The sequence below is a fragment of the Glycine max genome, chromosome 3, assembly GCF_000004515.6.
Source record: "Glycine max cultivar Williams 82 chromosome 3, Glycine_max_v4.0, whole genome shotgun sequence".
Classification (NCBI taxonomy): domain Eukaryota; kingdom Viridiplantae; phylum Streptophyta; class Magnoliopsida; order Fabales; family Fabaceae; genus Glycine; species Glycine max.
The window spans coordinates 33,982,742-33,999,046 of NC_016090.4; the positions used below are offsets into that span (position 1 = coordinate 33,982,742).

The 16,305-nt window shown below is 28.5% G+C and overlaps 1 protein-coding gene across 1 annotated transcript; it reads right to left on the reverse strand.

Moving 5' to 3' along the window:
• Positions 1 to 2,398: 2,398 nt before the first annotated feature.
• On the reverse strand, positions 2,399 to 3,609 carry LOC100802738 (uncharacterized). The gene is made up of 2 exons (XM_003521040.5): positions 3,340 to 3,609; positions 2,399 to 2,914 (listed from the first exon to the last, which is right to left on the reverse strand). The coding sequence occupies exons 1-2, from the start codon at positions 3,435 to 3,437 to the stop codon at positions 2,629 to 2,631; spliced, it is 384 nt and encodes a 127-aa protein (XP_003521088.1). The 5' UTR covers positions 3,438 to 3,609; the 3' UTR covers positions 2,399 to 2,628.
• Positions 3,610 to 16,305: the final 12,696 nt, after the last annotated feature.

Sequence of the window (16,305 nt, forward strand, 5' to 3'; positions counted from 1 at the left end):
GCACGACACTCTAATTAATTGAATTAACATATCAATTATATTATAAAATAATTAATATCACTATATGTAACATTAAAATTTTTAATGTATATATAAGTTTACATAATAAATTTTATGACAATTAATTTTGATCTAATAATTAATTTTTTGACATATATAAATTTTTATTAAATTTATGATTTATTTTTAAAATTGATATATATAAAAGAATACATTATTAGATTAACATTAATCGTAATAAAATCAAAATAAAAAATCTACTTAATGTAATAATTATAAAAAAAATTATAATTAAATTATTTTTTAAAGAAATTTAGAATATGAATTTGTAATCTGCATGAATCACACAGATGATCAATCTGTATAATTTATCTGCAAATTCATATAATTCATACGAATTATTAATCCTTATGTTTATTAGGAAAAATATTTTTGAAATTTACAAAAATTTGTTGAATACACAAGAAACGTGTTAGATGCATGAACCAGTTACCTTCTAATGCTAAGAATTATTGGACCGTAGTTAGCTCAAAATGATACTATGCAATCTCAGATGTTGTCCAAAGGACAGATTTGGTCATCTCTTTTTCCTTCCTTTTATTATTATATAATATATAGGTTACTTACATACAAACTATATAAAGTTAATTGACATTTTCAATGTCATTTCAGAAGGTAGAAGTCCAGTCATATTTGTCTATATTTATATATTCATCTATAAATATACATTTATCTTTTGAATTTCTGTATCTAATATCATACCGCTTATTTAATCTTACATTTTTTGTCTCTTCTTTCGCTATATCTCTTATCTGAAAATGGTTGTAAAATTTTGGTGTTACTTTTTTTTATCAGAAATATTAATTATTACTATGTTAGTTTTTTTTAAGAGAAATAATTGAATGTATAATTTTTTTTTCATTTTTTTAATCACTTAATCAATTTTACATCTTTTAAATTTGATGTGTACTAATTACTCCGTGTGAATATAAAGAGAATGAGATTATATATATATATATATATATATATATATATATATATATATATATATATATATATATATATATATATATTCATCGGTGGTGAAAGTGAGAAGATAAAAAGAGAAAAACATGATTAATTTGGTTAAATGGAGTTCGGCTTTTTGGTGACGTTAAAAAGCCCAAGTGAAAAAGAAAATTTGTAGGTTTCTAATAAATGGTCAAAACAGGCACAGTGGGAGCAAATGCCTTATCAATTAACTTGTGTACTTTGGAGATATTTCACAAGCTTCGTCTCAATACCTTACAAACTTGTAAGGAAATTTTATCGTGACTAAAATGTATGGCCTAAAAACAACCACCACAATGAGAAGACCCAGTTCTATTCACTACACTTCACGACACGTTTTTCTTTCTTTCTTAAATATTATAATAGAAAAACCATTCACTAAAAAAGAAAAATTCTTGCGTACGTACATATGGCTACCATTTACAGTTGTTGTTGGTGAGATTGCAAAGTGCCAGAGTATATCTTAAAAGAAAATAAAATAGGGAGAAAAAAAAACTTTGAAGGTACGGCGGGGTGTGAATTCTCCAACTTTAAAATCGAGACCCTTCATTTTCTTTTGACATGGACAATAATAGAGAGGGCCTAGCAATTAAAGGCCTTCAATGAATCTGAAAAAGGTAGCCAGGTTTCAGGTACTCTGAATTTTTCTCCCAAAAGGAAACCCAATGCATTCAATTTAGACTCAACTATGCAAATGGAAGGTTCAACCCTGCTGCCACAACAGTCAAACCCTTGCACGTATGACCTCTCTCTCTTTCATATCTATCCACTATTCAATTCAATTAAACAATTAAGAAAAAGAAAGAACACTAGGAGACTATAAATTTATTTGTGCAATCACCAAATCCTCATGCACATTAATTAGTTACCATTTAATAAAATAGGATATTTAATAACTGTTTGTATATATGTGTAATGTGTAATGTGTCAACCTAATTAATTAATTAACCCTTCCGTCTCAATTTTGTATTCCATGAAATATAATTTTCCCATCACTTCACGAGTTAACAAATGTCATGCACGAAACCTCCTACTTCATGTACCATGCATCACACGCGACAACATTTAATAAGAGGAGGGCATGCATGAAAAAATCTGCGAATTTGGAATTTTTTTGCCGATTCCTTATGTATTTATAATAATTGTAATTGCGCCTTATTATATAGATAGTTTAATTGAAGAAACAATTATACTTAATTAAGTAAACCAAAAGGGAGATCTTGGAGCTAGAAAAGAGCTCGAAACTTATATATATATATATATATATATATATATATATATATATATATATATATATATATATATATATATATATTATGGGACTAATACATACAGTGAACACTTGAAGTTTCATAGTTCGATCTTCTATTCACAACTTGATGAAAAGGGACACTCAAAATTAACAAAACAAGAAGAACACGCATAAGCAAAGTCTTTACAAAGCTACTACTATATATATAAACGTACAAAAATAACCCTTTTGACACGTCTAATTAACACTACTATATAGTATATATACTCGTTTTCTCTTCTTGGTTAAGGATTCGTTGTCGTTGTTGTTGTTTCTTTTTCCTCTTTTTAACACATTACATCCTTGAGAAGCTTATACCTGCGCGTGGAGGTTCTCGGCGAAGGCACGGGGCTCTTCCCCTTCTCCGAAGAACCACTCATCTCTTGATCACGATCATGGTGCTTGATTTTCTCGCCGGAATATTCCGAACGGGTCGTGGTTCCGGCGTCGTTTCCGGCCACCGCTAATTTCTTCGAATTGGAGCTATGTGATCTCGAGTAATTTCTTCCCTCGCTTTGGCACCAATCGCATAGCTCTATCTCCGATAATTCCCCATAGTAGTTACTACAATACCTGAAGAAAAAATAGTAATTACGCTTAATTCGTCTCTATATTATATATGATAGCCTCATAAAAAAAATTGACAATAATTATCTTTTACATATATATATCCATGGTGTGTGCATGGTGTGTATAAAGATACTAAGTTGCTTAATCTTATCTATCTTTGATTCTTTTTATAAGAAATAAGGTACAATGTAAAATATATTATAACTTATTTCTTATAAAATGATCGAATGAGTTTAAAGCTAAGAAATAATGGCCATGTTGATTATAAGCATCATGAGATGTGAGAATCAAAGAAAGATATCATGTGGAGTTACATCTAACTATCAAATTAAAGATATTATTCTACCATATGATAAAGAAAGATCTATGTATATATGTGTACTATGATGGGATGATGATGAAGAAGAAGAAATGAAAAGAAAGCATACGAGTGTTGGAACCGGTGGCGGCATTTGTTGCAGCGGAAAAGCTTGTCGGGGAAACCAACGTCACCGCACATGCAGCAAACGGTTTGAAGGTCGACCATGGCTGATTGAAAGATCGCTGAAAGAAAGAAAGAGACAAAAAAAAAAAGAGGGGAAATTTTTTATAAGTGAAGTAAAAGGAAGAAAGCAAAGGAGAGAGAGTTTATATAGAGAGAGAGAGATTAAGGAGAAGTGGGTTTGAGTCGGTGTATGAATGTGATTAATATAATAATATAATAAAAATATAATGCTTCTTGTCGATTATATAAAAAATTACAAAAGGGGATATATACACAAGCAGACCACAGGTTGCTTGCAGTCGTTTTCAGTTAAGGCAGAGGGAACCGAGAGAGAGAGGGAGGAGAACCTTAAAAAAGAAAGAGAGAGGAAAAGACACTAGTGTCCTGTGGCTGAGCTTGCTTGGTTATTGTTTCTTACCTATTTTTTTTTTCTTTTAGTTTATTTTGTTCCAAGGATTCAAATTTTAATTCTAAAGAATTTATTACAATTTATGCACATGTATAATATAATTTATCAATTGAATTAGATTTTCTTTTCCATAAATATTAATTATTACTTTATTAATTTTTATTAAGATGAGAATTTAAATTTTTTTCTTCTCCTTTTTTATTTTATATCATCGAATTAATCTTATATCTTTTAATTGAGTTAGACTTGTTTACTTTTTAGTTTTCTTTTTTATTTTAGTTTATTTTATTTGAAGGATTCAAATTTTAATTAAAAAGAATTTATAACAAGCACATGTATAATTTATCCACTTTTTTATTTTTTTATTATCAAATTAATTTTATATCTTTTAATTGAGTTAAACTTGTTTGTTTTTTAGTTCTTTTAATGATGATGAACACTTCTTTCATGTGAACACTTTTCTAATATAAAGGAATTATTATATGATTTTCATCACATAATTTACATCAATTTCATCCAACATATTGCTTTATCTTTTGTTTTAGAAAAGAGAATTAATACGTTCAACATAAAAATTAGTCTAAATCACATCATCTTGAGCTATACAATAATTTCTTATTAAAAACTTTTTTCTCTGTATTTCTTTTTCTAGCAACTTGTATCATTTTATTATATTTATATTTTTATCTCTTTTTATTTTTCATTAGGTGTAAGTATCAATATTTTTGTTTTCTTTTATTGTTTATATTTTCAACAGTTTTTTGTCCGGTGGGTGGATTTTGGAATTTGGATATAAAAATTGAGGAGTTAGCCATCACAACCACACTCCTCTCATTGTGTGAAACACGCATCACAATTCACAAATCAAAGATTCATCAATTTAATGGCGCCAAAACGTGTACAATGATCACACAACCAGTTGTGTTAAAACTTAAGATTGAATCCGTTCAATCTGGTTAGACCGTAATAGTGTATTTAGATGGAGTAATTTAGTAGGAGAATTCATTTTTTCAAGGAATTTAAAAGGATTCATAATAAAATAGCTTTATTTGGATAGAATATTTGAAAGAATATTTAATTTTTGGTATTTTATGAATCATTTTGATTGACTAAAATAGTGAGATTTCAAATTTTTTCAAATAATATAGATTTTGAAATTCTTTTTTCAAAGATGTTCACTCTAACTCACATTCTTGCTCGCAACTCTTTCTCGCTCAACACTTGCAACTACGAGTGACCAAAGATTTTACGGCCAACATCGACATAAGTTGTTTTTCACTGACGTTGGCCAAAGTTTTTTCGGTCAAATTTTTTTTGTATGATGTCAACAAAAGGTATTTTTTGCTGATATCGGCTAAGATTTTTTTTAGATGATGTTGGTTAGGGTTATTTTCTCATTGACGTTAATCATGAGAATTTTTTGCTGACATCGACCAAGGATTTTTATGGCTATTGTCATTCAGGTTTTTTCAGTTGATGTTGACCAATGTTTTTTTGGCCGACATTGGCTAGATTTTTTCTACTGCCATCGGTCATGACTAACTTTTGAGTAGACACCTACTAGGATTTTTCAACCGACGTCAGCTAGGTTTTTCCAGTCAACATCAGCAAAAGCTATTTTTTAGCCAATATCGGCTAAGGTTATTTTTTAGCCGATGTTAGCTAGGGCGTTTTGTCTGATGTCAACTAGATTTTCTTAGCCAACGTCGATTAAGATTTTTTTTGCTGACATCGACTAGGGTTTTTTGGCTAACATCACCCAGAGCTATTTCTTAACCATATTAACTAGGTTTTTTGGTTGATGTTGGCTAGGGTTTTTTCTGTGAATACCAGCTAGGTATTTTTGACCGACATCAGACATGATTATTCTTAGTTGACATCGACTAGGTTCTTATAGTCGACATCCACTAGAGTTTTTTCGGTCGACATCGATCAGAATTATTTTTTAGCCATCATCAGCCAAGGCTATTTTATAGTCGATGTTGGGTAGAATTTTTTGTTCGACATTGGTTAGGGCTATTTATTAGCCAACTTCGACTGGGGATTTTTCGGCCAACGTTGACCAATGATGTTTTTCGACCGACATCAAGTAGGTTCTATTGGTTGGAATCGACCAAGCTATGTCTTAGTTGGTATTAGATAAAAAAATTTGTCAACTCCTGCTATGATTTTTTAGGCTGACGTTGGCTAAAAATAGTCTTGGTCAATATCGTTCGAAAAGACCCTAACCGATATCGGCCAAACAAACCCTAGCCGACGTTGGTAAAAAAAACCTAACCAACATTGGCTGGAAAATAGACTCAACCAACGTTAGTCGAAAAATATTCCTGACTAACGTCAGCTAACAAATATTCTTGGCATATTTGACAAAAAAATCATATTTGATGTCGACCGAAAAATAGCCTTGATTGATGATGATTTAAAAACATTACTGATTGTGGTCACGCAAAATAACCCTGGTTAAAATTATTAATATTTTGTTTTTTAAAATTATTAAAAATTGAAAAATATTTTTTAATTAATATTTCAAAATTAGATTGTGTTTGTTTTCTATAAAGTTTAATATTAAAATTTCATCTATTTAAAATATAAAATTAAATTTTACATATGTAGGAAATTGAATTGTCCTATCCAAATAAAGAATTTAAAATTGAAGAAATTTAAATTGATTTATCGAAGCAAAACATTTGAAAAATGAAAGAAATTAAAATCAAAATAACTCAAATTCTAGGCATTTCAAATTTTCTAAAATTTTAAAATTCTTGATCCAAACACAAGATAACAGTTCAACGACAACTAACACAACATGAAATTCATAAGATTTATTTAAAAGATTAATATTTTTTAATAAATATTTTTTTAGAAATCAAACTCATCATCACATATTTAAAAAATAAAATTATTAATCATATCATATTGATATTATTATTTTTTATTTTTATATTCTAACTCAAATGTTTTGTACAAAAAGTCAAAAAGACATACCTTAAAAGAGTTTTGTTTTATTAATTAAGTTTAAGTATAGTTTGCTACGGCATAAAATGATTTCTCAACAGTGAAAGTGTAGAACAAAATAATTAATGAAAGGTTGTGACAAACCTTGTGATATAAGTATTCTGATACAAAATATTGCTATTCTATTTTTTTTTTTTAATTTTTAAACTTGTCTTGATGGAGTTTTGATGAGATATCTAATGTAAATACTTCTTATCTTTCTTATTGTATAACTAAAGAATTGAATGGTATGAGAAGGACAATTGATATTGAGGAATTTACAAGGTAAAAAATTGCTAATAATTCATAATCGTGAAGTCTCATGCTTGCAAATTGCAATACGTACGTTATTAGTTGAGGATCCAAACAGAGATAAAATTTGTGGACTTTAAAGCTGTTCTTGAGAGGGTTAATTGGTATATTTGTTACAATCTTGATTAAATTTTGTATTTTTATCTATTAGAATATATTTGTAGTGAATTACATATTCAAAGATAAAAGTAGCTATTTATTCTAAAAAATTTGCATATTTGGATTTAAAAATAATATTATATTATGAAAACGAATAACTTATTAATTACATGTATGAGAAACATACTATAATTATCTGTCAATCATGTTGATTTTTATTCAAATTTGAAAATTTTCTTTTAATATTAATCCGAATTAATCTTATTTCCCGCAAACAGAAAAGGAAATATTACTTATCATATTATTTTAAAATTTTATGCTTTTTTATTTCTTTTAGGATTTAGGTAGCGGTAAAAATATGTTTCATATCCCGAATGGCTTTATTTCATTTTCATGCTATATTATTCTGCACACCAAGCCCTACCTTTCAAGAATATTGTCATTATTCTGACAATCATTGTTTGATTCTCTCTTTTGCAGTTTGCAGCATCTTCTGTGTTATTTGCTAGCATATATATCATTTCAAAGAGATCCACGAATATTAATAATATTTATACAATATTTTTGTTTCTCTTTTATCTTATTTTTTTCTTTATTCTTATTATACATTTCATTGCCTGTCAAAATTTTCACTTTTCTATACTTTTTTACTATTTTTATTAAGTGTATTTAAGCACTTAATTAATTATGAGTCCGTGCATAACAATATCAGTTGAAAAAAAAAAAATCTGTCTAGATTTCAACATCTTGAAGAGTTTTCTTTTAAGGCAAAACAGAATTTTTATTCAATGATAGAAAGAACACTAGGTGTGTCCATCTATCTATGAGAATTACAGCAAGTACAGAATAAATTGAAGAGCATATATATACTTGCAACCCCTACAAGTTAAGCTAAACAGCACAATACCACAACCTAATAACATTACGGAAAACAACACAATACACAATGATTAATGAAAATCATCGTTGTTGCAGTTGCGAAAAAATGAAAAGTTTAATAGGAAGTCCATATTAATTTCTCCTTCCAGCACCAATGCCTTCCAAATTCCAGCACTGCATCCACAAAACTGAAAACACAATAAAGGCATTGATTCCACCGCAGGCATCAAATCTAAACTGTTGTTATCCATATATAGTTTCCCTTCACAATTCAGCTGTGAAATAATAAAATAAAAGAAATTTATGGTTTTCAGCTGTGAAATACCTCAAATTCAATATAAAAAAAAAAACTCTAATTTGAATTAAAAAATAAAATAAAATAAAATAAAATTTTGTCTCTAAGAATTTTTTTTCTATTTTCTTTTCGCAACTATACATCCAATCCTTTTTTTTTACAAATTAAAAGCAACTACATTCGATCTAAACATAACATGCATTAAAATGTCCACTTGATTAAGCAAAATGTGTCAATAGTTATAAATTTATAATATTGTGTTTGATTCTTATATATAAAAAAACTATAAAATATCTAAACCAAAATGTTCATAAAAAACACGAAATGAAATGTGTAAAAATCACATGCACACGCGCTTTGTAAATGTGTGGGTTTGATCATATAAGACCATTTACTAAATCAGGGTTGGCCCAAAAATAATTAAAACTCAATTTTTAAGTTTGCTAATAAAAAAATATTTTTTTAAAATTTTTATGAAAACAAAAAAAAACTTATATTTTGAAAAAAATAATACATATATTGATAAAAAAAGATCTCTAATACATATAACTCACATTTGAATTAAAAAATAATTCTTTTAAAATTTATTTTAGGTTTTATTTTTCTGACCTGTACCAAATATACTAATATAGTATACCATAAAAGTGAAACGAGTTTTAACTGCAAAAGAGAGGGTAATGCCCCAACCAAAAAAGTGAAGGTCAACATCATAGTAGTAGCCGGTCATTAAATAAATTCCTATGAACAATTAACGAATAGACCAAACCCAAATTACAATCCTCAATCTTGTGTGGATGTGGTTAACTTTTAACAACGCAAAGTCTTCGACGCAATAAATAGGACTAGAAAGTGACCATGAGCAATTTATTATTGGGCTCCACACCCCATTACGGAATCAAATTAAAGTTATCTATATTAAGCAAGTTATAGTGTTGTTTTACCTTGAAAGCTTTAAACGAAGAGTAATGCTAAACATCCAAGTTTAAATTTTGGAATAGTAACTTTGTAGGACATATGAAAAGAAAAAATAAATTTCTCCGAGGGCTTGACACCTAATAAATTCATCAGAAGTATGACATACTCTTAAAAACATTCATGAATTGCAATATTGAGAAATTGCTTGTGTGAAATAACCATACTTAGCTTCCTTGGAGTATTATATTATCCAATCCACTTGTTCCATGCATGTACATATCATATCCCTCCAAAATCTTTATTGTAAAACAACCTCACAAGGTGGAAAAAATCTGAAAATGAAATTAATTGACTCAAGCAAAAATTATAGATGTATCGAGTTTTTAGAGATATAAACAAATAATTTGAGTGATAAATAAAAGGGATTATGAAATAAGTGCAGATTTATCGTTAATAGCTGATTAGTCGTATGTACTTCATATATATCACAATTTTCGTTTTGTAAGAAGTTTGTTTTGCATCTTTTAAAATTATTAGGGAATCAATTGTGCACGTTTAAATGTTGGGAATTAATTTAAACATCACTCAAATTAGTATTAAGAAGGTAACGGGGTAAATTTTTTTCCTTAACTTTTGAGAAATTATGGGAAACATATTGAAAAGTTAACTTACAGATAAGTAAGTACGAGTGATGCATGCACGAAAGAAATAATAATTAGCCCCACACGATCTTGCGGTTCTTAACTTTAATATATACAATTTTATTTTGTAATGTAGTGCGCCGCGATTTGCCATCCAATTAGCAATACTAAAAGGATTGAAATTATTGGGAGATAAATATACATATAAAATAAATTTATACAGTTTATTTTGCGAGAAGAGAAAGATGACAGTAGAAGACAGAGAAGTGTGAGATAAACGAACTTAAAAACCAGTTGAAAGATGAAAAATCATATGACTTAGGTTATATTTAATAAAAGTAATTGAAAAATTAGTTAAAAGTTAAAAAAAATTAGTTGAAAGTTAAAAAATTAACTTATTAAATTATAAACATTTAATAAAATTATCTATTGAAATAATTAAAAATTATAAAATAATAAATCATGATTTATTTAAAATAAACAATCAAGAAATTTAATAAATATATTAAGAATAAAAAAATATAAAAACTAAAAATTAACGTTTCTAGTAAATGTTTCAAAGAGCTATTAAAAATTATTTTGAAAAAACTTATTTATTAAAAAAGAAAAAAAAACTTTTCCACTAATAAAAAAAATTAAAAAATAGTTAAAATATCTTTATGAAACATTACCTTAGTTTCATAAGTTAAAATTTATCCGTTATCAAAAGTAGGATACAACAAACTTTCTCTCTTGATAGAAAGGATTTCTTAATCTCCCATCTCACCCAACAAAGATCTAGCAATGATTTACAATCTCTCTAAATTGAACTATACTTTACCAGAAATGTAAAACACAGATATTTAAACCGTAATTTATCATTTTGTGGGAGGATTGGCCATATTTTATCTATCATTATATTGTTTTGTCTCCTAAATGCCCCACCAGTGGAGAAATTAATTAATGCTTTTTATTTACACCGTCACATTATTGACATCAAGGAAATCATCCTTGCATGTCCAAACTAATTATCTAAACACAGAAAAGGATGAGTTACCACCTTCCACTAAATCCATCCAATCGAAATCTTCAAAGTACACTTTCAAAGTAATTCTATTTCAAATATTGCGAGCTTTCAAGGCCAATCACCATCCTTGTCAAGACCTCATCGATCCCTCTCAGCCACCCTCTTTAGTCGTCAAAAACAAATGCTTCGATCTTTGTCAAAAACCACATCAACTCTGATTCGAATCTCTCCTTTTCTCCATTTTCTTTTGTCATTTATTAATTTTGCTATCAAACAATGAGGAAAGCATGATCAAAGCTTTATTAGTGTTAATTAACAGTACTAATTGTCGTTCACTCAATCCGAGACTCTTGCGGCTAACTAAAATTTAACGTTAATCACACACAATAAGACACCCTACTAACCACTTCATTTAAAATGTTTTGTCGCGGTCGAAGTAGATCAAATTGGAACTATCATTTCGATCAGAAAAATAATCTCATCACAATCCTTTTTTCATCCTGTGTAACCTTGATGTATGCCAAAAAAAATTATTGAAAATTTAATCCTCTAATTATTTTTCTCTGTTTTTTTGTTGTTGTCATCAATTTTATATTACTATTTTTTTATCTAATTATAAGATTTTTTGATTAATTCACATCCTATAAAAAATTTAGTTAAATTTGTTAACAATTTATATATTTTGTCAATAGGTCCTGGTAATTGGTGTCCTTAGTTCACTGATTAAAGAACTAAAATTAAGAGAAAAAATATTTAGTTTGAAAATCATATAAGAGAAAAAAAATATGATGAACAACATTATACATATCTTAATAAAAATCTTTTTACTTTAAGTTTCCTAACTTGTTAATATTTGTCTTTTTTAGAACTATAGTTAAAATTATTAAGATTCTTCATTTTTCTTTCTACTTATATTATTTTTTACCTAATTAATTATATGTTAGTTTTCTTCTCTAATCCTTATAAGATAAAAAATACATTTATCTTTTTTAGTTCATAGTATTTATTGTAAAATAAGGATATTTCGATAAAAAAAATAATTAATTTAAAAAATAACTTGAAAAGTATCTTATAAAAAATATTTTTTTTTAAAAAAAAAAGTCAGATAGAGGTGTCATCATATAATCGTAGCCATGATCATTATCACTGCTATGGAAGGTCCAGAGGAGGCCGAAGTGGATAGGGGAACAAGTTTGGTTGAATCTCCAAGCTTAGCATGCTTGAGTCCCATAAGTCTGCAAGCCCAAATTTGAATATTGTGTGCAAAAAATTGAAACATATCTTTTCTAAATTGAACATAATATTTTAATTACAAATTTAAAATGTATCTTTGGCCAAAATCAAACAACTTCTTAAACTAAAGAGATAATGGATATTTTTTAAATAATCTTTTTCTTCTAAAAAGATCAAATTCATATCTCTTACTATCAATAGGAGTCTTTGCCTAAGAAGAAAAATGCACCACACACAAACAAAAAAAGCTCAACAAGAGCTCAGTATCCATGTTTAGAAAAATTAGAGAAAATAGTTGTTTATAAATTGGATTTGTGTCTAAGTTGAGAAAGAGAGTCTTAAATCTTAAATGTGTGTAGTTATTCCCAAGAGAGTGATTATTAGCATATTGTAAATCAATGATTTGAAGCCTTAAAGGTTATACATGGGGGAGAGAGATCAGGGTAACATCCATTTGATGGGTTGTCCAAAGTGGTGGTATAATTAGCTGGCTACTTCGGATTCACTAGGGAGTGTGATCCCTAGGGCCGGTCTAGGATTTAGAAAAGAGTATCCATTTGATGGATTGTTGCTTGTGGTAATAATTAGCTCGCTTTCTATAATTCGTTGACTTGGTGGCCAAGTTTAGTATTCATGCTAGGTGTCCCTATGGTTGTAGTAACGTTTCTGTTCAATATGTACAATTTAAAACATCTCATTTTTCGCCTTATATTTGTCATTGTTTTCCTTTTTTATCTTTATTATCAAATATTGACAAACTTTGTTTAACATAACATGACTTATCATTATCAAAAGTGACATCTAAACTTTGAAAGTGACTTCTGAATTTTGAAAGAGGTATTTCTGATGAGAAAAAAAATTTACTTTTAGTGAACGAGTGAATTCTATAATGGATCTTCTCACATAATCTATGAATATCATTAGTAATGGTATATATCTTTTTTTCAACAGCGATAATCTTTATTTCAAGTGGTGGTGGTGTGTGTTAGAAGTGATCTCCCTTGATGTGAAACTACCCATGTTACTATTCATCACAATCAAGCTTCTACACAAACATACACCACTATCACTTGAAATTGTGGTCATCACAGATTGAAGAGAAGATCCACACTTTCACCCGTGGGCAAATTTACTGTACAGGGCTTGTTTTAGAAACAATTTATCAAACATGGTTCGTTTTAAAACATATTATAAAGGGGGTCTGTTATTTACGGGGTGCTGCCATTGCTGCCGGTGGGAGAGCTTGTACCGTCATTGACAACAGCGGCCTCAGTGCATACCGCCATTCCTCCTGGCGAGACATGGTGACTAGGAGAGAGAGGCGTACCCATACCGCCATTCCTCCTGGCGGGACATGGTTGAGTAGAAGAGAGGGAGCCATGCCGCCACTGGTACTGGCGGGACATGCCAACGTGGGCAGTCCCGCCACTGGCTCCTATGGAACACGTTGAAGACTTCCAGGTCTGCACGTTGAAGGCTTCCAGGTCTGAAGATAGGCTTGCAGTGTTTAGAACATAGCTAGGCTCAGGCTTGCAGTGTTTAGGGTTTGCAGTTCTGAAAAGCCTAGTATTGCATGTGAACGTTAAAAAATTTTGAACGTTGGGGTTCAAGTTTTCAGCTATAAAAAAAATGGTTGAACTTCATTGTTTACACTTACATTTCTCATTACCTTATTGAGTTTTCTTTCTCTTTCTTTCTTCTTGAGTGTGAGAGCTTATTGTGCTTGTGTTGTGCTTGTTGTGTTGTGCTCGTGGTTCAAATTTCTTTCAAATTTAGTGCTTGTTGTTGCTGTGCTTTCATCCTTCAAGTGCTCTTACCCTTATCTTGGACATAATTTCGTGATAAGTATTTTCAAAGTAAATATGTTAATATATATTATAAGTTTAAGTTAGTTAGTATTAACAAATATTCTAAGTTAGTTAGTATGTAAATAGTAGGTTAGTTATTATTAACAAAAGTTCTAAGTTTAAATGAGTTAGTATCAGTAGGTATTGTGTTGTTATTTTTTACGTATTAATAGATATTCCAATGTTAGGTTAGTTAGTATGAAAATATTATTTGGTTAGTTAGAATTAAAATTTTATTTAGTTATTGTATATATTGTTAGATATTATTTGGTTATTGTATATATTTGGTTGAAAATAATATTTGGTTATTGTATATAATATTTTAGTATTAGTAGTAATTACAGCATAGAATATTATTATTAATTTTTTTTATCAAAGAATGGGAATTTTATTATGAATTCTAGAAATATCTGTAAAACAAAATATATTCTAACTCAAGAAATATAAAGTTTTCTAAAATAATTATTCTTTCTTATCAACTTGTTTCAATTATTTTTCTAAATTTATTTTATTTGTATACTACATATGTTCTATAGAATCTAAATTAATTGTATTCTTAATTATTCCTAGAATTAAAATATATGATGTACTTTTGCAGGGGGTTGACAAACTAATTATTCTTATGAATTTTAAATAAGAAATTATTTTATAATTTAATCTCTCGTCAAAAAAATTGTATGAGTAAGTATAATTGAAAAAAATATTATATATTTATTTAGTTAGTATAAAAATATTACGTGTATATATATTTAGTTGTTGTATATATTCTTAAATTTTATATATGTGATATTAGTTTTTGTAGTATTAGGTATATATTTAGACGGATGATACTTTAGCCTAATAAATATATATACATGCATGATACTTTAGGATGACACACGTAATATTAGATTTTTTAGTATTAGGCACAAGTTAATATTAGCTTTAGGTATATATTTGTAAATTTTAGACACACGTAAATTTTTAGTTTTTGTAATATTAAATATTTGACACTTAAATAAATAATTGTAATATTAGACACTTGATACACGTAAATTTATCTTTTTAGTATTATAATTTTTTTTAAAATAAGTGAGTTGATAATTTAATATTATTTGAGTTAATTATTTTTAGTTAGAATGTTATATATATTATTTGTTAGTTTTAATTTGTAGGTTAATATTATTTGTTTTAGAAAATTTACGTGATTAAATATATGATACATTGTACATTATTATTATTTTTGTATATATATTGTTGAAATGATTTTTTGCATTTCAATATTTGTTTGTATTATAAATAATTTGTTAGTCCATATTTTATTCAATTATTTATTTGTTAATTGTAGAAAAAAGATTACTAATAAATTAAAGTTTTCTTCACATGTATTTTAATTTATGTATAGAATATATTAAAAATTGGCCAATTTGATTTTTTACTAATTTATTGTTACAAATAATTACTACTAATAATTTTTAAATTTAAAATGTAATTTACAAAATTAATACACTTAAATTTGAGCTTCAAATTTCATTCTAACCATAATATTTGTTACTTCAAAATAAAAAATTTGTACATGATAAATAAACAAAATGAAAGAAAACTTTATTTAAATAAATATAAAACATCCTTACTATAGAATCAAACTTCAAAGAAACTCTTTCTTCCTCTCTCACAATACTCTCTTCAGTCTCAAATTTATGCAAGTGCTGAGTGTGATTGCAAGTTTGCTTTATTTAAAGAAATTTTTTAGCAAAAAGCTATGTACAACATAAATTTACACACCATTATTAAAGTAAATCTGTATGGAAGTCACCTCCTACATGCCTAGCTCTAATCTTTAACCTACCATGCATGTGATTTCTGATTTCCCTATCCAATACAGTGCCCTAGTCTCCTCTAAAGCAACAACTGGGTGCATGTGAAGTAGAACTCTAGCCCTAGCCTGCATAAAAAAAAATTCAGAGATAGCATGTAAACCCTAGCTGCATCAGGCTTCAGTCATCACGCTTCAGTCCCATGCTTGAGTCCCATCAAAAGTGTAACCTAGGCTGCATCAAAAAAAATTTCAGACATTGCATGTGAAGCTGCATGAGGCTTCAGTCATCTCGCGTCCCATCAAAAGTGTAACGCAGGTGTCAATGGCGGGACTGTCCACGTTGGCACGTCTCGCCAGCACCAATGGCGGTACCCTCGCCTATCCCGCCAGCTCCAATGGCGTCAAGCACCTCACTCCTACTCAGCCCTATCTCGCCATACCAATGGCCTGGAATTGTACGGTTCGTATCGCAAGAAGTGTCG

Coding starts and splice junctions, on each gene's coding strand:
- LOC100802738 (XM_003521040.5), bottom strand. CDS start 3,437: ATGGTCGACCTTCAAACCGTTTGCTGCATGTGCGGTGACGTTGGTTTC. Junction 2,915..3,339: donor CGCCACCGGTTCCAACACTC/GTATGCTTTCTT, acceptor TTTTTTCTTCAG/GTATTGTAGTAACTACTATG.